We start from the raw sequence: 20590 nt of genomic DNA, 5'->3' as shown, positions 1-20590 counted from the left end.
ACCACCCCCACTCGGTCCTCTGTGAAGAACCTTTTTAATCTGAAGTAGTCCTATTTGTTTATGCTTTAGTTTCCTATGCCAATAAGAGTTGAGTCTCCAAGTATGTATTTGATACTATGGTCCTGAAGTGTTTCACCTGTGATTTCTTCGATGTGTTTTATAGTTTCAGGTCTAATATCTTAATTCTTTAATTCATTTTGAGTTAATTTATGTTAATGGTGTTAAGTGATGTTCTAGTTTTACTTAATTACCTGTGACTTTAGAGTTTTCTTAGCACCATTTGTTTTTGTTTGTCTTCAGGCTAATTTTTAAAGTAATTTTTTAATTTTTTTAAATTATCTTTATTGGATAGAGACATCCAGAAATCAAGAGGGATGGGGAAGATAGAGGAAAAGAGACAGACACCTGCAGCCCTGCTTTACCACTCGCAAAGCATTCTCCCTGCAAGTGGGGACTAGGGGCTTGAACCTGGGTCCTTCTGCATTGTAGTATGTGCACTCAGCCAGGTGCGCCACTTCCCAGTCCCTCTTCAGGCTATTTTTTCTTTATAATTAATGGTGATATTCAAAATAGTAAGATTACAGGATATAGTTCCACACCGTACCCACCACCAAAATCTGTGTCCTCACCTTCCCAATGATAACCACCATAGTTCTCATAGAGTCCTAGAGACAGTTTGCTTACTCCTGGTTGCAGCATCATTTGTTGAAAGAGGCCTTCATTCTCCCATTGAGTGTTTCTAATTCCTTTGTCATATACTAGATGACCATATATGTGTGGGTTTATTTCTGGCATCTCTATTGTGTTCTATTGAACTGAGTGCTGAGGATAACTGTTCCTGCCCTCTAATATACATTATTGGCTTGGAACACCTTGTTCCCATCTTTCAGAGTTTATGTGTGAGATTCTGCATGCATAGATACATAAATGCTGGTTGCTTTTTTTTTTTAATCTAACTACTTATTACTTAGGGTAATTATTGATACATTTGGTTTCTTTACTGATAGTCTTTTTTGATTTGTTTTCTGATTGTTTCATATACTTGTTTTTTCTTTTCTCAGTCACTTCTGCCTTTGTTTATGGGTGGTTATTCATGGTGATTTTCTCATTTCTTCTGTGAGTCCTTGTTGCATATTTTGTGTTATGATTAGCATAAGGATTGTATTAAACTTGGTATATCTTTACCAGTGTTTTTTATATCAGTCTCAACTTGTCATTTGATGGTTCTGTCTTACTTGGCTTTTATAATTCCACAATGATGTGTCTTGGTGTAGATTTCTTTGTATTTAGGAATTTTTGTGTTCTCTCTGCTTCTTTTATGTTCTCTACATTCCTCCAGATTTGGAAAGCTTTCAACTATTATTTCCTTTAATATTGTCTCTCTTTTTTTCTTCCTCGTTTCCTTCCTCCTAGCCTCAATATGGACTCTTTTAATGGAGTCTGATATTTCTCATAGTGTTGCCTTATTTTCCTAAAACTTCCCCTTTTCTCCATTTGAGGGATAATCTTGATATTCTTTCCTCTGTGGGATGTAGTCTACTTCTCAAGAATTCCAGACTAGCAGTTATTTCATTCACTAAACTTTTCACCACCTATTACCTCAGATTGAAATGAAACAATCTTACAATGGCAATGAATTCATTCTCTGATAAGACCTCTTCTAATAAGCTCAACCTTCTGTAACTCCTTTTTTTTTTTTTTACTTGTTATTGAATAGAGACAGAAATTGAGAAGGGAGGGAGAGACAGATACCTGCAGCCCTGCTTCACCGCTCATTTGTGAGTGAATTTTTCCTCCTGCAGGTGGAGACGAGGGGCTTGAACCCCAGTCCTTGCACAGTATGTGTGTGTGTGTGTGTACACACACATACTTAGCCTTACTCTCTGTTAGCCAGAGCTCTCCTCAGCTTTGATTTAGGGTAGAATCAGGGATTGAACCTGGGGCCTTAGAGTTTAGAAATCTTTTGGGGGAGGGGAAAGTGTTGAAGTTGCCAGACTGCTAATCTGAGTGTTACTTGTAAGGTTATAGCGCCACCTGCTGGTAAGAAGCAGAAAATTTCCCAGATGGACAATATTCCTAATCTCTCCACTTCTGAGTATTTATCCAAAGAATATATAAACACTATTAGTGTTTTATATGGTGGTCTGGGAGATGGTGCAGTGGATAAAGCACTGGACTCTTTAAGTTTGAGGTCCTGAGTTCAGTCCCTGGCAGCATGTGTACTAGAGTGATGTCTGGTTCTTTCTCTCTTCTCCTTTCTCATTCATAAATTGTTTAAAAAATTAAATTAAAAAGATAATTTGATGAAATACATGCTCCTCACATTCATCACAGTATTCACAATACCAAAGAGTTGGATAACCCCTAACTGTCCCTTGATGAGTGAATAAAGAAGATGCAGTACTGAGAAAGAGAGAAGATAACAGTCCTGCCATTTACAGTATCATCAGCGAATGTATGGTGCATTGTGCTAAGTGAAATTAAGTCAGACAGAATGCCATGTGATTTCACACATGTGTGGTATATAAAGAAGCAAAGCAAACTCTCAGGCTGCAAGGAAAAAATAGTGGTTCCCAGATGGGAAGGAAGAGGTAGGGCTAAGCACATTGGGTAAAGGGCATCAATTTTGTTGTTTGAGATTGAAGCTAGATGGTTATTAGTGCATATGCTATAGTTATGTATAAGTGTTGATATATGTGTGTGTATGTGTATGTCTGTACACCTAAAACATGTAGATCTGTTTTATTTAAGTTGAATATGAGCTATGCTTTCTCTTCAAATCCCTGTCCTGTTTTTATTTTTAATTCAAGATTCACAATCGATATGAAGGCAAGGATGTTTCCAAGCACAAGCGAAATTTGGCCATAGCAGGTGGTGTAACATTGTCTGTAATCGTATCTCCAGTTGTAGCTGCAGTAACTGTAGGTAAGAAAATACTTCAAGGGGGCTGGGCGGTAGCGCAGTGGGTTAAGCACACATGGCCCGAAGTGCAAGGACCGGCATAAGGATTCCAGTTCGAGCCCCTGGCTCCCCACCTGCAGGGGGGACGCTTGACAAGCGGTGAAGCAAATCTGCAGGTGTATATCTTTCTCTCCCCCTTATTCTTCTAGCGTTTGCCCTTCTTCCGTAGCCAGTCAACAGCGTCAGGTTGAGCCTGATGTAAAGTTTCAAGACCTCCTTTGAATCTGGAGAGGTGGCAGTCGTTGACTATGTGGGTCATAGTCTGTCTGGAGCCGCAGGGGCAGTTCGGGTCGTCTCTGGCTCCCCAGCGATGGAACATAGCGGCGCACCGGCCATGGCCTGTTCGATAGCGATTGAGGAGGGCCCAGTCATAACGTGCTAGGTCAAAGCCGGGTTGACGCTTGCAGGGGTCTGTGATGAGGTGTTTGCTCTTTACCTCAGCTGACTGCCAACTCTGTTTCCAAGAGACTGGAACAGAGAAGTTCAGTGTAGGCGTAGGGGACCAGATTGGGTGATGAGACGTCAAGTGTTGGACAGGGTGGGCGAAGATATCCGCATATATTGGCAGGTCAGGTCGAGCGTAGACGTGGGAAATGAACTTAGATGATGCCGCCTCCCCCTATATTCTGTCTCTCCCCCTATATTCTGTCTTCACTCCATGTCTCTCTGACCTATCCAGCAACAACAGCAACAGTTATAATAACAATGATAAACAACAAGGGCAACAAAAGGGGAAAAATAGCCTCCAGGAGCAGTGGATTAATAACCCTGGAGGCAAAAAAAAGAAAATACTTCAAGTACTGATTACCTCAATTTTTATAGCATCTAAGATTTTTTTGTTTTAGAAAAAAAGGTTTATGATAATAGAGTTACGTTATTTTAATTAATATAACATGGACAATTTAAGATGAGCTTATGAAAAATTTCACCCAGTAACTACTGATTAAAAGTGTAGGTTTGAGAGCCGACCTTTAGGTTAGGTGGTAAATTACTGGTGGCTGCTCATTTTCCTCTGAAATAGTTTCAGAGCCCTGGCACTAAAAAAAGGAGAACAGTTAATATATTTTCCTCCTATCTGTTAACCATGAACGCTAGAAGCTTTGGATTTGCTTGTGCCCCTTGACAGCTAGTTAAATTTGTTTTTATTAAGTAAGAATTGCCGAAAACTTTTAGATACTTTGTTACGGGGAAAAAAATTATTTCTTCAACTCTTGCTTTTCTAATTTGTTTTTATTTGATTTGTAGTAACTAATCTGCTTTTTTGTCTAGGTATTGGTGTTCCTATTATGTTAGCTTATGTCTATGGCGTTGTTCCAATTTCTCTCTGTCGAAGTGGAGGTTGTGGAGTCTCAGCAGGCAATGGAAAAGGAGTCAGAATTGAATTTGATGATGAAAATGATATAAATGTTGGTGGAACTAACACGGCTATAGGTAAGTCTTTTAAGCAAAGGAAGAAAACGTACTTGCAGATAGCTTAAAGGAGGGGGTGGCTGCAGAGAACATGGACCGTTTCCATTGCTGTCCTTTTTTTACTAAGAGCTGTTAGTGTCCACTCAGAAAGACATGAGTGAAATAAACCGCTAAGGAGGAGAATATAAGTTAATCAGTCTTGAAAAGTGTACATGTGCCATATTCTATCAACTCTGGTCTTAGGGAAATAATCAGATAAATACGCAAGATAGTCCACTGTGTAACTTCTCATTCTTTCTTGAACTCCAACCAGATTTTGGTCACTGCCAAAACTGTATTTTGTCTCTGCCTCTCTACCAAAGCAGAGATCACCAGTGCCCTCTTCTACCAAATATAGTTGTGGTCTTCATCTTGATATAACAGTGTGTCTGACATGTTAGACTATACCTTCCTGAAAACATTTTCTTGGGTTCTGGAAAACCATTCATATACATTCATATATCCATATATCCTTAGTCTTCTTTACTGGTTCTTCTAAATTTAAGAGTTCCCCAGGGCTCAGTTGTCACACTACATGTCTTTATCTAGGTAATCTCAGCTATTAAATAATATATAGACTGACTGTTAATATAGTCTGGAACTTGCCTCCATGCTTCACATTTGTACAGCTAACTCTCCACAGATCTCAAGCTTCTCTTGTCTATAATCTTCATTCTAAAACCTGCTGCTCTCTTATTCTTCTTCGCTTCCACAGGCAACTTCTTCATTCTTGCTGTCGGAAGCTAAGACCTTCATTTGTAATGACTCTTCTACTCCCCCCCACCCCAGCACCTGCCTGTCGTCCTTTTTTTTTTTTTTTTTTTTCCCTCTCCCCACACAACAGAACACTGCTTAGCTCTGGCTTGTGGTTTAAGGGGTTGAACGTGGGATTTGGGGGACTCAGGTATGAGAGTCTCTTTACATAACCATTATGCTATCTGCCACCCACCCTTTTTTTATTACATTGTTTTAAATATTTATTTATTCCCCTTTGTTGCCCTTGTTGTTTTATTGTTGTAGTTATTCTTGTTGTTACTGATGTCATTGTTGTTGGTTAGGACAGAGAGAAATGGAGAGAGATGGGGAAGACGGGGAGAGAAAGGTAGACACCTGCAGACCTGCTTCACCACCTGTGAAGTGACCCCTGCAGCTGGGAAGCCAGAGGCTCGAACCAGGATCCTGATGCCGGTCCTTGCACTTTGCGCCACCTATGCTTATTAACCCACTGCGCTACCACCCGACTCCCCCCCTTTTTTCTTATTTTTTTTGTTACCAGGTTTATCATTGGGGCTCATTGCCTGCAAGACTAATGTTCTCAGTGGCCTCTTTTTTTTTTTTTTCCTTTCTTTTCTCCTCATAGAGGGTGAGAGGCAGAGGGATGGAGGAAGAGACATAAGGAGAAACACTTGCAACACCACTCCACAGCTCATAAAGTTTCCTTTCTGCAGGTGAGGATCCAGGGCTTGAACTGGATCCTTTCAGATGGTGACATGTGTACTCTATTGGATGGACCGCCATCTAGCCCCACCATTTTTCCTTATGTCTATCAGCAATATTTAATACTTCAGTATTGAGCCATTTTCACCCCTCCATCATTATTTTATTCATTCAGTCTACTATTCTTTTCCCTAAACTTTACAATAGCTATTTTTAAAATACTATCATTTTATAGGACTAGAGAAACTGAGAGGGTAGGGGGATATAAAGAGAGAGACAGACCTAGTGGGGATTGTATTGTTAAGTGGAAAACTGAGAAGTGTTATGCATGTACAAACTATTGTATTTACTATTGAATGTAAAACGTTAATCCCCCAATGAAGGAAAAAAAGTTTAAAAAGCGAGAGTCAGACAGAGATACAGACAGATACCTGTAGCACTTCTTGACTATTTGTGGAGTTTTCCCCCTGTAAGTAGGGACCCAGGGGGTTGAACCTCAGTCCTTGTGCATGGTAATGTATGCGCTCAACCAGGTGTGTGTGCCACTGCCTGGCCCCTATAATGGCTCTTTACTGACCTGTTGACTTCTCAGCTTCCACTCACAGTATTCTGTGTATAGACATAGTGATCATTCTGACTGATACTTAAGTCAAATCATGCCTTTGATTTATTCACTAATGATGTTTATTGAAGTAGACAATTCAGAGTCTTTAATATGACCTATAAGGAATTGCATGATGTCCTAAGCTATATTCTGAACTCATTTCCTGAAAGTCTCCTGTTTTATGCTGTTCCTTCTCTGTGTTTTCTTAGAGTCCCTAGCTTCTTCCTGTTTCTAAAGAGTTAAACTTGGAAGTTCCTCTGTTTCGTCTACCTAGAATTCTCTTCCATCTATTAATTTCCTGGCCTGTTCCTTCCTTGAATCTTCCTACATGTCCCCTTATCAGAAAGATCACCCCTGATCACATGGCTACACAGGCTTGCACATCCATCACATCATTCTTGCTGATTTTACTCTCAACCCTTTCCTTGATTTCCGATTTCTCTACCTTTTCTCTCATTCTTTTCATATGGTGTGGACATTTATCATCACATGATTTCATTTAGAATAATTCTATTGGACAGAATGAAGGTTTCTTAGAGGCAAGAACATTTTTCTTTTTGAGTCACTATATCCCTTCCCCTATGCAAAACATATTGTGGTATCAGATCTTGTAATAATTTGTAGATAATTTGAATTGTGCATCATATCTACAAATTAACTTGATTCATTCTAAGTAATTTAAGATTGTCCAAAGTTCAGGTTCTTCATAGGATTCTGAATCTTCAGGATTTTGGTCTTTTTTTTTTTTTTTTTTTTTTTAATGACTATTTAAAATCAAGGATCAGTTCCAAATCGGACTTTACTCTTTGAAATATTTTCCTCTACTCCTGCCCCAGTAGCCTCTGACTCCAGATCTTTCCTGTTCTTTTGTACATTACATGCTTTATATGATAAGATGTTCTGAAATCAGGAAGGAGAAGAAATTAGTAATCATATTTACTTGATTTATTTGACTTAATTTGTACTTAGACACAACTTCAGTGGCAGAAGCAAGACACAACCCTAGCATTGGAGAGGGGAGTGTTGGTGGTCTGACCGGCAGTTTGAGTGCAAGTGGAAGCCACATGGATCGAATAGGAGCTATTCGAGACAACCTGAGTGAAACTGCCAGCACCATGGCACTAGCTGGAGCCAGTATAACGGGAAGTCTGTCAGGGAGTGCCATGGGAAACTGTTTCAACAGGTAAGAACAATGTGCTCTATTTTACCTTTGATTTTATGCTGTTTACTAAAAATTAATTAGATGAGGAGAACAGTGAAGACAGTATAATTTTGCTCCTATACCTGGGTCATCACTAGGGCTTGGTGTCCACACAGCTCCACTATTCCTGGCAACCACTCTTTTCCTTTTCCTTCCCCTTCTCCCACCCCATAAATATAGATAAATAGTTTAAATGGGGGATGAGAGGAGAGAGACCTGAAATCTGCTCCAAGAATCTTACCCCCTGCGGGTGGTTCAGGCTGCCACCCTCATTTATTACAGTGTGTGTACCACACGAGCCACCATCTAGCCCTGCAAAATATACATATATATTTGCCTCCAGAGTTGTTGCTGGGGCTCAGTGCCTGCACTATGAATCCACGGCTCCTGGAGGCTGTTTTTTCCCTTTTGTTACCCTTGTTGTTTATTGCTGCTATTGTTGTTATTGCTGTCATTGCTGTTGGACAGGACAGAGAAATTGAGAAGGGGAGAGACCTGCTTCACCACTTGTGAAGCAACCCCTCAGCGGGTGGGAAGCCGAGGACTCAAACCAGAATCCTTAGGCCGGTCCTTGCGCTTTGCGCCATGTGTGCCATGTCTGCTATGCTACTGCCCGACCCCCTTGCAACATATAATTTTACATACAGCATTTTTTTTTTATTATTTTTTTGCGTTTCTACTTCTTTTTTTTTTTACATGCATAACATTCCCCAGATTCCCATTTAACAATACAACCCCCACTATTTCATTCATCATTTTTCATGGACCTGTATTCTCCCCACCCACCCACCCACCCACCCCAGAGTCTTTTACTTTGGTGTAATACTCCAATTCCATTTCACGTTCGACTTGTGTTTTCTTTTCTAATCTTGTTTTTCAACTTCGGCCTGAGAGTGAGATCATCCCATATTCATCCTTCTGTTTCTGACTTATTTCACTCAACATGATTTTTTCAAGGTCCATCCAAGATCGGTTGAAAACGGTGAAGTCACCATTTTTTACAGCTGAGTAGTATTCCATTGTGTATATATACCACAAGTTGCTCAGCCACTCATCTGTTGTTGGACACCTGGGTTGCTTCCAGGTTTTGGCTATTACAAATTGTGCTGCCAAGAACATATGTGTACACAGATCTTTTTGGATGGATATGTTGGGTTCCTTAGGATATATCCCCAGGAGGGGAATTGCAAGGTCATAGGGTAGGTCCATTTCTAGCCTTCTGAGAGTTCTCCAGACTGTTCTCCACAGAGGTTGGACCAATTGACATTCCCACCAGCAGTGCAGGAGGGTTCCTTTGACCCCACACCCTCTCCAGCATTTGCTGCTGTTACCTTTTCTGATGTGTGACATTCTCACAGGAGTGAAGTGATATCTCATTGTTGTCTTGATTTGCATTTCTCTGACAATCAGAGACTTGGAGCATTTTTTCATGTGTTTCTCGGCCTTTTGGATCTCTTCTGTGGAGAATATTCTGTCCAAGTCCTCCCCCCATTTTTGGATGGGGTTATTTGTTGTCTTGTTGTTGAGTCTGGCAAGCTCTTTATATATGTTGGTTATTAAACTCTTATCTGATGTATGGCATGTAAAGATCTTCTCCCATTCTGTGAGGGGTCTCTTGATTTGGGTAGTGGTTTCTTTTGCTGTGAAGAAGCTTTTTAATTTGATGTAGTCCCATAGGTTTATACTTGCCTTAGTCTTCCTTGTAATTGGATTCGTTTCATTGAAAATTTAAAAAATTTAAAATTTATGCGGAAAAAAGTTCTTCCAATATTTTCCTCTAAGTATCTGATAGTTTGTGGTCTAACATCCAAGTCCTTGATCCACTTGGAATTTACTTTTGTATTTGGTGAAATACAGTGATTCAGTTTCATTCTTCTGCATGTTTCAACCCATTGTTTCCAACACCATTTGTTGAAGAGACTCTGCTTTCCCCATGTAATAGTCTGGGCCCCTTTGTCAAAGATTAGATGTCCATACGTGTGGGGCCTCATTTCTGGGCTCTCAATTCTATTCCACTGGTCAGTGTGTCTGTTCATGTTCCAGTACCAAGCAGTTTTGATGACAATGGCCCTATAATATAGTTTGAGATCTGGCAGTGTGATGCCTCCGGTTCTGTTCTTTTTTCTCAAGATTGTTTTGGCAATTCTAGGTCTTTTCTGGTTCAAGATAAACATTTGTAGCATTTGTTTTATTCTCCTAAAAAATGTGCTTGGGATCTTGATGGGGATAGCATTAAATTTGTAGATGGCTCTGGGTAATATATTCATTTTGATGATGTTAATTCTTCCAACCCATGAACATGGAATATCTTTCCACTTCTTTGTGTCTTTTTCAATTTCTTTGAGTAGTGACTCATAATTTTCAGTATACAAGTCTTTTACTTCTTTGGTTAGGTTTATTCCTAGATATTTTATTGTTTTTGTTGCTATAGAAAAAGGAACTGATTTCTGGATTTCAATTTCTTCTAGCTTAGTGTTTGCATAGAGGAATGCCACTGACTTTTGAATGTTAATTTTATAGCCTGACACATTACTGTATTGCCTGATGATTTCCAAAAGCTTCTTGCTGGATTCCTTAGGTTTTTCCATGTATACTATCATGTCATCTGCAAATAAGGAGAGTTTGACTTCTTCTCTTCCAATCTGTATGCCTTTAATTCCTTGCTCCTGCCTGATTGCTATGGCAAGAACTTCCAACACTATGTTGAATAGTAATGGTGATAGTGGGCAGCCCTGTCTAGTACCTGATCTGAGGGGAAATGCTTCCAGTTTTTCACCATTGAGTATGATGTTGGCTGTAGGTTTGCTATATATAGACTCCACTATCTTCAGGAATTTTCCATCTATTCCTATTTTTTGTAGTGTTTTGATCATAAAAGGGATGTTGTACTTTGTCAAAGGCTTTCTCTGCATCTATTGATATGACCATGTGGTTTTTGGTCTTGCTTTTGTTGATGTGGTGGATCACATTGATTGATTTACGTATATTAAACCAACCTTGCATGCCTGGGATAAACCCCACTTGGTCATGATGAACAATTTTTTTGATATACTGCTGTATCCGGTTGGCTAGAATTTTGTTCAATATTTTCGCATCTATGTTCATCAGAGATATTGGTCTGTAGTTTTCTTTTTTGGTTGTGTCCCTGTCTGCTTTTGGTATCAGGGTGATGTTGGCTTCATAGAAGCTGGCAGGGAGTATTCCAGTGTCTTCAATCTTCTGGAAGACTTTTAAAAGTAGAGGTATTAGTTCTTCTTTGAAAGTTTTGTAGAATTCATTTGTAAAACCATCTGGTCCAGGACTTTTATTTTTGGGAAGATTTTTGATAACTGTTTCAATTTCATTAGCTGTGATGGGCCTGTTCATGTTATCCACTTCCTCTTTACTTAGTTTTGGAAGTTGGTAGGTATCTAGGAAATCATTCATTTCTTCCAGGTTCTCTAGCTTGGTGGCATATAGTTGTTCATAGAAGCCTCGCATGATATGTTGAATTTCTGCAGTGTCTGTTGTGATATCTCCTCTTTCATTTACTATCTGATTTATTTGGGTCTTCTCCTTTTTTTTGTTTTGTGAGTCTGGCTAAAGGTTTGTCGATTTTGTTTACTCTTTCGAAGAACCAACGTTTACTTTCATTGATCTTTTGTATGGTTTTCCTATTCTCAATGTTATTTATTTCTGCCCTAACTTTAGTAATTTCTGTCCTTCTGGTTGCTTTAGGATTCCTTTGTTGTTCTTCTTCTAGGTCTTTAAGATGTGCAATCAGGCTGTTTATTTGTGCCTTTTCTTGTTTCCTAATGTGTGCTTGTATAGCTATGAACTTCCCTCTTAGGACTGCTTTAGCTGTGTCCCAAATATTTTGATAGCTTGTGTCTTCATTTTCATTGAACTCTCGAAACATTTTGATTTCTTCCTTGATTTCCTCTTTGACCCAGAAGTTGTTAAGAAGTGTACTGTTGAGCTTCCACATTTTGGCACTGTTACTAATCTTTTATTGATTGTTAAGTGTTAGTTTAATTCCACTGTGGTCTGAGAAGATGCTTGGGATGATTTCAGTGCTCTTGAATAGGCTGATGCTGTCTTTGTGGCCTAACATATGGTCTGTCCTTGAGAATGATCCATGTGGATTTGAGTAAAATGTGTATTCCAGTTTCTTGGGATGAATGACTCTGAAAATGTCCAATAGTTCTAGTTTATCTATCTCTTCATTTAGCTCCCTTATGTCTTTACTGATTTTCTGCCTGGATGATCTGTCAAGTTGAGATAGTGGGGTGTTGAAGTCCCCTACTATGATTGTGTTACTGTTAATATATTGCTGTAGCTCTTTCAGTAGAAGTTTGATGTATTTAGATGGCTTCTCATTGGGTGCATAGATATTAATAATTGTTAAGTCCTCTTGATTGACTGATCCTCTGAGCAGTAAGTAGTGTCCATTCCTATCTTTTTTAATCTTATCTATTTTAAAGTCTATCATGTCAGATATGAGAATAGCTGTTCCTGCCCTTTTTTTGTGGGCCATTGGCTTGTATGATAGTTTTCCATCCTTTCACTTTAAGTCTGTGTTTGTCTTGTTGCGTTAGGTGAGTTTCCTGTAGACAACATATTGTTGGGTTGTGTTTTCTGATCCATCTTCCTACTCTGTGTCTTTTAATAGGTGAATTCAGGCCATTGACATTTATTGATATCAAAGATTGAAGATATTTTAACGCCATTCTTGTAGAGTTTTAGAGTGTTTTGATATATGTTCTATTTGTGGTGGTCTGGTTGTTTATAGGAGACCTTTCAGAACTTCTTTCAAGGCAGGCTTGGTGATGGTTGCTTCCTTCAACTGTTGCTTGTCTGAGAAGGTTTTGATGCTTCCATCTAGTCTGAATGACAATCTAGCAGGATATAGTATTCTTGGCTGAAAGCCTTTCTCATTGAGCACTCGATAGATATCTTGCCATTCTCTTCTGGCCTGTAGTGTTTGTATGGAGAAGTCTGCTGCTAATCTTGTGGGTTTTCCTTTGTAGGTGACTCTTTGTTTTTCTCTTGCAGCCTTGAGGATCCTTTCTTTATCCTTATTCCTTTCCAATCTAAGTATGACATGTCTTGGTGTCTTTAGGTCTGGGTTAATTCTGTTTGGGACCCTCTGGGCTTCTTAAATCTTTATGTCTTTGGTGTTGTCTAGACTAGAGAAATTTTCAGCTATTATGGCCTGGAGAATGCTTTCTTCCTCCCCTTCTCTTTCTTCCTCTGGTAAGCCAATAATGCGTATATTGTTTCTTTTGAAGTCATCCCATAGGACTCTGTTGTTGTTTTCAGCATCTCCTAATCTCTTTTTGAGATCTCTTACTTCTTTTTTTAGTTGTCTCTAATTCATCCTCAATCTTGCTAATTCTGTCTTCAGCCTCATTGATTCTGTTCTCTCTGCCCTCTACTGCTTTCTGGAGTTCATCTATTTTGTTGCCCTGCTCTGATACTGTTTTAGCTTGTTCAGCTAGTTGCCTTCTTAGCTCAGCGATTTCAGCTTTCAGCTCTCTAATAACCATGAGATAATTAGAATTTTCTTCCATATTCTCATTTGTTGTTCCTGCATTTCTGATTACAATTTTTTCAAATTCTTTACTCACTCCTGTTATTATTTCCTTAGCTAATGTTTGGATGTTGAACTCGTTGTTTTGTGCTTCACCCTCTGGAGGACTTTTAGCTGGACTCTTGTCCTGGTTCGAGTCTCCAATATTTTTTCTTGTTGTTTTAACCATTTTATATAAGTTAAGAGTTTTTTCAATCCCTGCGTTGGAGTTCAGTGGTGTAAAAGCCTTTTTTTTTTCCCCTGTAGGCTATGGTAGCCTGAGGGCTTTTAAACTATCAATAGGCTTCTTGGCTTAATCACTGACTCCTGACCAAGAGATAAAGCAGGGTGTGGCAGAGATACTCCAGTGGTTATGCAAAGAGACTTTCACAGCCCCTCAGCTATGCCACCGAGAGGCATAGGTCTTCTCCTGAGTTTCCCGGTCAGATCTCTGTACCCTGGTGTCCCTCCCTGTTGCTGCTCCAGACTCTGAGGGAAGTAGCAATGGAGACTCAGAGTTGCACTTGGTGAGTCTCTGGGGAGCCTCCTCCTCCCTTCAGCTGTCCCCTTGTTGGTGGAGCAGACTGGAGGTGGTGTCTCCACTGACAAACTGTCGAACTGTTAGCAGTCACTTAATCTCTCCTTAGGCCCCTCTCTCCTCTCTGGCACCAGCCACGCGTGTTTGTACTCACGGGTGATTTACTGGGTTTCTGTGGTCATTCTAGTCCTGTCCTGTTTTGGTCCGGGTGGTCTCCTCTGGTATTCCTAGTTGATCCAGGAGAGGAGAGGAGAGGAGAGGAGAGGAGAGGAGAGGAGAGGAGAGGAGAGGAGAGGAGAGGAGAGGAGAGGAGAGGAGAGGAGAGGAGAGGAGAGGAGAGGAGAGGAGAGGAGAGGAGAGGAGAGGAGAGGAGAGGAGAGAAAGCGATCTGCTGCTCGTAGCTCCGCCTCCGGAAGTCGAATCTCTACATACAGCATTTTATGGCAAAGTTGAAAAAGAAATTTAGTGGTAAAGAGTAAGCTGGGAATTTTTTTTTTAACAAGTATTTTCTTTTTTAAAAAAATTTTTTTTTAATATTTATTTTATTTATTCCCTTTTGTTGCCCTTGTTGTTTTATTGTTGTAGTTATTATTGTTGTTGTCATTGTTGGATAGGACAGAGAGAAATGGAGAGAGGAGGGGAAGACAGAGAGGAGGAGAGAAAGATAGACACCTGCAGACCTGCTTCACCGCCTGTGAAGCGACTCCCCTGCAGGTGGGGAGCCGGGGTTCGAACCGGGATCCTTATGCTGGTCCTTGTGCTTTGCGCCACCTGCGCTTAACCCGCTGCGCTACAGCCCGACTCCCTAAGCTAGGAATTTTTATTTGTTTGAATTTTCTATTACACTAGGACCTTAATACAGTCAAAGCCAAATCTGAGGCATAGTATTATGTGTGTGTTGTGTATGTGAAGAAGACGACAATTAGGGAGTTGTGCGGTAGCGCAGCAAGTCAAGCGCAGGTGGCGTAAAGCGCAAGGACTGGTGTAGGGATCCCAGTTCGAGCCCCCAGCTCCCCACCTACAGGGGAGTCACTTCACAGGCGGTGAAGCAGGTCTGCAGGTGTCCTTCTCTCCCCCTCTCTGTCTTTCCCTCCTCTCTCCATTTCTCTCTGTCCTCTCCAACAACAACGACATCAGTAACAACAACAGTACCTACAACAACAATAAAAAACAAGGGCAACAAAAAGGAATAAATATATTTTCAAAAAATATTTTAAAAAAAGAAAGAAAATGGAAAATTGGCTGTGAGCCCATGGAAGCACAGCTTTCAGGAATGCATGAACCTTGTTGTTTTTTTTCTTACTCATTTTGCTACCTATAGCCATATATGGACTGTGTCTATGTTACAGAGACTTACACGGACACATGTAAGAGAAATGAAAGGAAATTTATCTTCCCTTGTTTTCTCTTTGATTTGCTATTCTTAACTGCTGTATTAGTCCTGTTTCATACTTTAAAAAATAGGTTAGAATACATGAATTAAAAGAAAGCATATTTTTAAGTAGCTTGCCTTTAAACACAAACTTTGAAAGAAAAAATATCTATTTCATGAGCAAGACCAAGACACTACTACTCTTCTGGCACATGTGGTACCAAGGATCACACAATGTTATATATCCTGTGCTTTTCTCCTGTGCTTTTCTCACCACTCTGCCTCCCTAGCAGGTTTAAAATCATTTGTCCAGGATTTTTTTATTAATCTTCCATATAGAGTGGTTATTATTCAGATTTTGTGTTTTGCACTGAAACCTGGCAACCAAAGTACTACATCCTTAATGAGAATAGTGGAACATAGTTAAAATACTTTGTTCTTTTTTATGTCACTCTTCTTAACTGCTAGCGAGCTTTTCCTGTTTTACTTGTATGGCTGGTACTCTTGTTTCTGCACTAGAATTTCAATGTCAGAATGTTTATAGTTCTTAACTTCTTGTTACTAGTTCCCCCCACCCCATTTATTTATAAAATGGAAATATTGACAAGACCATAGGGTGAGAAGGGTACAGTTTCACACAATTCCCACCACCAGAGCTTCGTAACCCAGCCCCTCCATTGAAAGCTTTCCTATTATTTATCCCTCTGGGAATATGGACCCAGCGTCATTTTGGGGTGCAGAAGGTGGCAGGTCTGGCTTCTGTAATTGCTTCCCCGCTGAACATGGGCATTGGCAGGTGGATCCATACTCCCAACCTGTTTTCTCTCTTTCCATAGTGGGGCAGGGGTTTAGAGAGGTGGGGCTTCAGGACACATTCGTGAGGTCTTCTGCCCAGGGAAGTCAGGTTGGTAGCCTCTGGAACTTGGTGATGGAGTAATGAAGCTGGAGGGTTGACATTCCATGCTTGATATCTCTGGACATAGTCTGAAGTGAAATATACCGAGGTGGTACTGGTTGCATCGATTAGGTTGATACTGTCAGATGCAGTATCAGTTAGTAGGAATTGGGAGAAGCATGCAGGAAAGTGAGCCCCACCCCAGAGGTTCCTGGACTGGGAGAAATAGGGATTATGTAGAGAATGGGGACAGTCGTGCTGTCTCAAGGCTTAAGAAGGCAAGAGATAGTTATTATTATAACCAAATTATTTGGAAATTGTGTTGACTAATTCTCTTAATGGAGTTATTTAATTGTACATGTGGTTAGTAGAGCTGATATTACATGTAACTTTGATTTTTTTCTGATATTCCCCCTCTTTTAGGTTGGAGGTGCAAGCAGATGTACAGAAAGAACGGTACAGCCTAAGTGGAGAATCCGGCACAGTGAGCTTGGGAACAGTTAGTGATAATGCCAGCACTAAAGCAATGGCGGGATCCATTCTGAATTCCTACATCCCATTGGACAAGTAAGAAAAGAACTGTTGTAAAATCAGAACTTTTTTTTTATTTATCCCCTTTTGTTGCCCTTGTTTTTTTTTTTACTGTTGTAGTTATTATTGTTATTGTCGTTGTTGGATAGGACAGAGAGAAATGGAGAGAGGAGGGGAAGACAGAGAGGGGGAGAGAAAGATAGACACCTGCAGACCTGCTTCACCACCTGTGAAGCGACTCCGCTGCAGGTGGGGAGCCGGGGTTCAAACCGGGATCCTTATGCCGGTCCTTGTGCTTTGCGCCACCTGCACTTAACCCGCTGCGCTACAGCCTGACTCCCAATCAGAACTATTTTTTAAAATAACTTTAGGGGGCTAGGCGGTTACATGGCGTGTCGTAAGGATCCTGGTTCAAGCCCCCGGCTCCCCACCTGCAGGAAGGTTGCTTCATAAGCGGTGAAGCAGGTCTGCAGGTGTCTTTCCTCCTCATCTCTTGATTCCTCTCTGTCCTACCCAACAACAATAAACAAGGGCAACAAAAGGGCAAAAATAGCCTCCCGGCAGTGGATTTGTAGTGTAGACACTGAGCCCCAGTGATAACCCTGGAGGCAAAAATAAAAGCTTGAAAAGAATTATATCAGGGCTAGGTGGTGACGCACCTGGTTAAGCATACATGTTACAATGCACAAGGACCCAGGTTCAAGCCCCCGGTCCCCACCAGGGGGAAAGCTTCATGAGTGGTAAAGCAGGACTGCAAGTCCGTCGGGCTCTCTCTCTCCCTCTCTCCCTTTCTCTCTCCCTCTCTCTCCCTCTCCCTCTCTCCCTCTCTCCCTCTCTCCCTCTCTCCCTCTCTCCCTCTCTCCCTCTCTCCCTCTCCCCCTCTCTCCCTCTCTCTCCCTCTCCCTCCCTCCCTCCCTTCCTCCTTCCCTCCTTCCCTCTCTCTCTTCCTCTCAATTTCCGGCTGTCTCTAGACAATAAATAAATATAATTTTTAAAATTTTATTTAAAAAACAGGTGAATTTTATATGTAAATTATATCAAAGCTGTTCAGGGAAGGGGGAAGTTGTGTAGTACCTGGACCAGCATAAACAATAAAAAAATGTAGCTGCTTGTTTGTCTTTTATTTGTTTTGTGGCTGTGGGCCATTGCTACTCCATGCTGCCTCTGCACAGTTGTTGCTGTGTTGTTGAAGCATTGGTTTGAGACAATCCTGATTTCATATAGGTTTTTTTTGTTTGTTTGTTTTTATAGACAACATCCTGTGTTAGATTTTTCTGGTAACTTGTCTAGTTTTTGTTTGCTTTTTGTTTTTAATTATTTCACATAGAAACCTCCCCTTGTTGCTGTCATCTGAAACAAAATGAGGAAGTCAGGAATTTATCTGTATTTACTGCTTTCTGTTCCAGAGATGGCAGCAGTATGGAGGTGCAAGTAGACATTGAATCAAAACCATCCAAATTCAGGCACAACAGTGGAAGCAGTAGTGTGGAGGATGGCAGTGCCTCCAGAAGTCATCTTGGGGGTTCCTCTAGTGGCTTACCTGAAGGTAAATGCAGTGCCACCAAGTGGTCCAAAGAAGCAACAGCAGGAAAGAAATCTAAAAGTGGTAAATTGAGGAAAAAGGGTAACATGAAGATCAATGAGACCAGAGAAGACATGGATGCACAGTTATTAGAACAACGAAGTACAAACTCCAGTGAATTTGAGGCCCCATCGCTCAGTGACAGTATGCCATCTGTAGCGGATTCGCATTCTAGTCATTTTTCTGAATTTAGCTGTTCTGACTTAGAAAGCATGAAAACTTCTTGTAGTCATGGTTCCAGTGAGTATCATGCTCGCTTTGCTACTGTTAACATTCTTCCTGAGGTAGAAAATGACCGCCTGGAAAACTCCCCCCATCAGTGTAGCATTTCTGTGCTTACCAAAACTGCCTCATGCTCGGAAGTTCCACAGTCAAACCATATTGCTGAAGAACATGGTAACAATGGAATAAAATCCAATGTTGACTTATATTTTGGTGATGCACTAAAAGAAACAAATAATAACCACTCACATCAGACAATGGAATTAAAAGTTGCGATTCAGACTGAAATTTAGACCTGTAAATGCTGCAAAAATAATCATCACTGAACGACTTTGTTTGGAGCTGGTTGAGCTACATGTGACGACAGTTAAGTTTTCAAGTCACCAGCAAATGCCAGGTTCTAGAATCATAATGTAGATACTTTTTTCCGTGTTAAGCAAAGCATTGTGTTTCATGTGGACTTTAGTTACCAAACTCTGAAGTAAAGGCTTTAAAAGTGCATTCTTTATGGACAATAAATCTTAAAGGAAAATGTGGGGGTTTTGTGTGTGTATGTCTGTTTGTCACAAAACATTGCTTAGAGCACATACTTGTATATTTAGATAGAAATTTGACTTGATTTATAATCCAAACGGAATATTAGTGCAGTTCTGCAGCAATTTACGAAGAAAACTTGAGGTTTAGAAGGAGTGGTTAGTGACATTTTATTGAAACCACTAAGGGATACTGTTTAAAGAAATTTGCAAGTTATACTCATTATATATTTGTAATGTGTCTAGTCATAACTAGACATGTGTCATTTTTTTTCTTCATATGCAATGTGAATATATAAAGCTTAATGCAGCCCATCTGTTACCATTTGGATACTTAGACACTTTAGGCAAGATCATGGCAGTTTTTGCACAACTTTGAAATAGAAAGTCCTGGTACTCTATAAATCTTGTATATTATTGATGCCATCTTAGAAGAAAAGGTGTAAAGGTAGGTAATTACGTATATTGACAGCACCAAATAAGATATAAAACTGCAAAATAAAATTCTTACTAGTTTATAAGTATTAAAAAATCATCAGTTTCACTAAGGGGAAATATATATATACCCCACTATTTCTTGGTGCCTTTGGAATAGACTGGATTTTAAGGGCCTTGTTGCTTGAGAGCTTTGCTGTATTATTTTCCATATTGTCCTCTCAGCCACTGGATTATGTAGAACATCACAGGTTAAACATGATATAACTAATGACAGCGCTAAACAAAAAGTATTAGCCTACCAAAGACATACTCAGGCTTTTGTGAATAACTTTACATAACCTCAGTTTTTAACATATATATAGTTTTCTCCAATCATGAAATCAGTGCATGGTACAGAGTTTGTGCCAGTACTAAGAAGGTACCACATATGACTCACTTTATTTTATTTTGCTTTTGTTTATGAAAGATGTGCAGCTGACATAAACAGAAGTTGGCCAAAATACTACCTGTACTGTTAACTTCCTATCAATTTCACATAAATAAAACAGGTTAACCTCATTGATAGCAATCAAATTTTTTTTAAGTATTACCATCATGGTGCTACTAAGCATTTTCTTTCGATAAAAATAAAAACGCCACGGGCTGCCGCCTTCTTCCATTTCTCTCCTCGCCGGCCCCATTAATGTGCGCATAGCACTAGTGCCGGTGACTGTATTTGATGATGCTGACTAGGGTCTTTGCACATTTGTTTGCATTCCAATTTTGTTCAGTAGTGTGTAAACTGCATACATGAAATAAATGTAAATATCTATGTATTACTGCCTTATGGTTTGTGCACAAGTGTTTATATAAGAGCAGAAACGCATGTTCGCCATTCATAAACGTGACAAGCCATGGAGATGTTGATTCTTCGGTCCACACGGTAGCATTTGCTGAGCTTCTCAACAGTCTTATCTATCTTTTCCTGATGTCTAATTCTTGCCTTCCCTCAAGAAAGAAACTTCTTTACCAACACAAATGGTTGCAAACTAAATAGATATATCACAAAGTTGTAAAAAAGATTATAAATCCTCGTCATAGAAAAGTAAAAATTTCTAAAAACATTACATTGTGAATCTAGAGTCCTTTAAATTTATACTAATAATGGCAATGGAATGTTTTCTATCCTGGCAGCCTCAATAATATGTGTGCATATGTTTTCTAATTATCCTGTTACATAATTCATGCTTAACTAAAAGTATGTGCCACTTAGGTCACACTTTAAAAATAGTGTGTA

General features: G+C 40.0%; 1 protein-coding gene across 2 annotated transcripts in view; it reads left to right on the top strand.

Annotated features, from left to right (window-relative positions):
* The window catches only part of RNF19A (ring finger protein 19A, RBR E3 ubiquitin protein ligase), a 45468-nt gene extending 25339 nt beyond the window's left edge, over positions 1 to 20129 (top strand). For both annotated transcript variants that reach the window (XM_060196024.1, XM_060196025.1), the window contains 5 exons: positions 2811 to 2925; positions 4231 to 4392; positions 7421 to 7634; positions 16432 to 16575; positions 17946 to 20129. In XM_060196024.1, coding sequence (XP_060052007.1) covers positions 2811 to 2925; positions 4231 to 4392; positions 7421 to 7634; positions 16432 to 16575; positions 17946 to 18636 — 1326 coding nt within the window. In that variant the 3' untranslated portion in view covers positions 18637 to 20129. The remainder of the gene's footprint in view (positions 1 to 2810; positions 2926 to 4230; positions 4393 to 7420; positions 7635 to 16431; positions 16576 to 17945) is intronic.
* The last annotated feature ends 461 nt before the right edge of the window (positions 20130 to 20590 follow it).

Source organism: Erinaceus europaeus, chromosome 8, assembly GCF_950295315.1.
Source record: "Erinaceus europaeus chromosome 8, mEriEur2.1, whole genome shotgun sequence".
Taxonomy (NCBI): domain Eukaryota; kingdom Metazoa; phylum Chordata; class Mammalia; order Eulipotyphla; family Erinaceidae; genus Erinaceus; species Erinaceus europaeus.
This window is presented reverse-complemented; position numbering and strand designations above follow the sequence as displayed.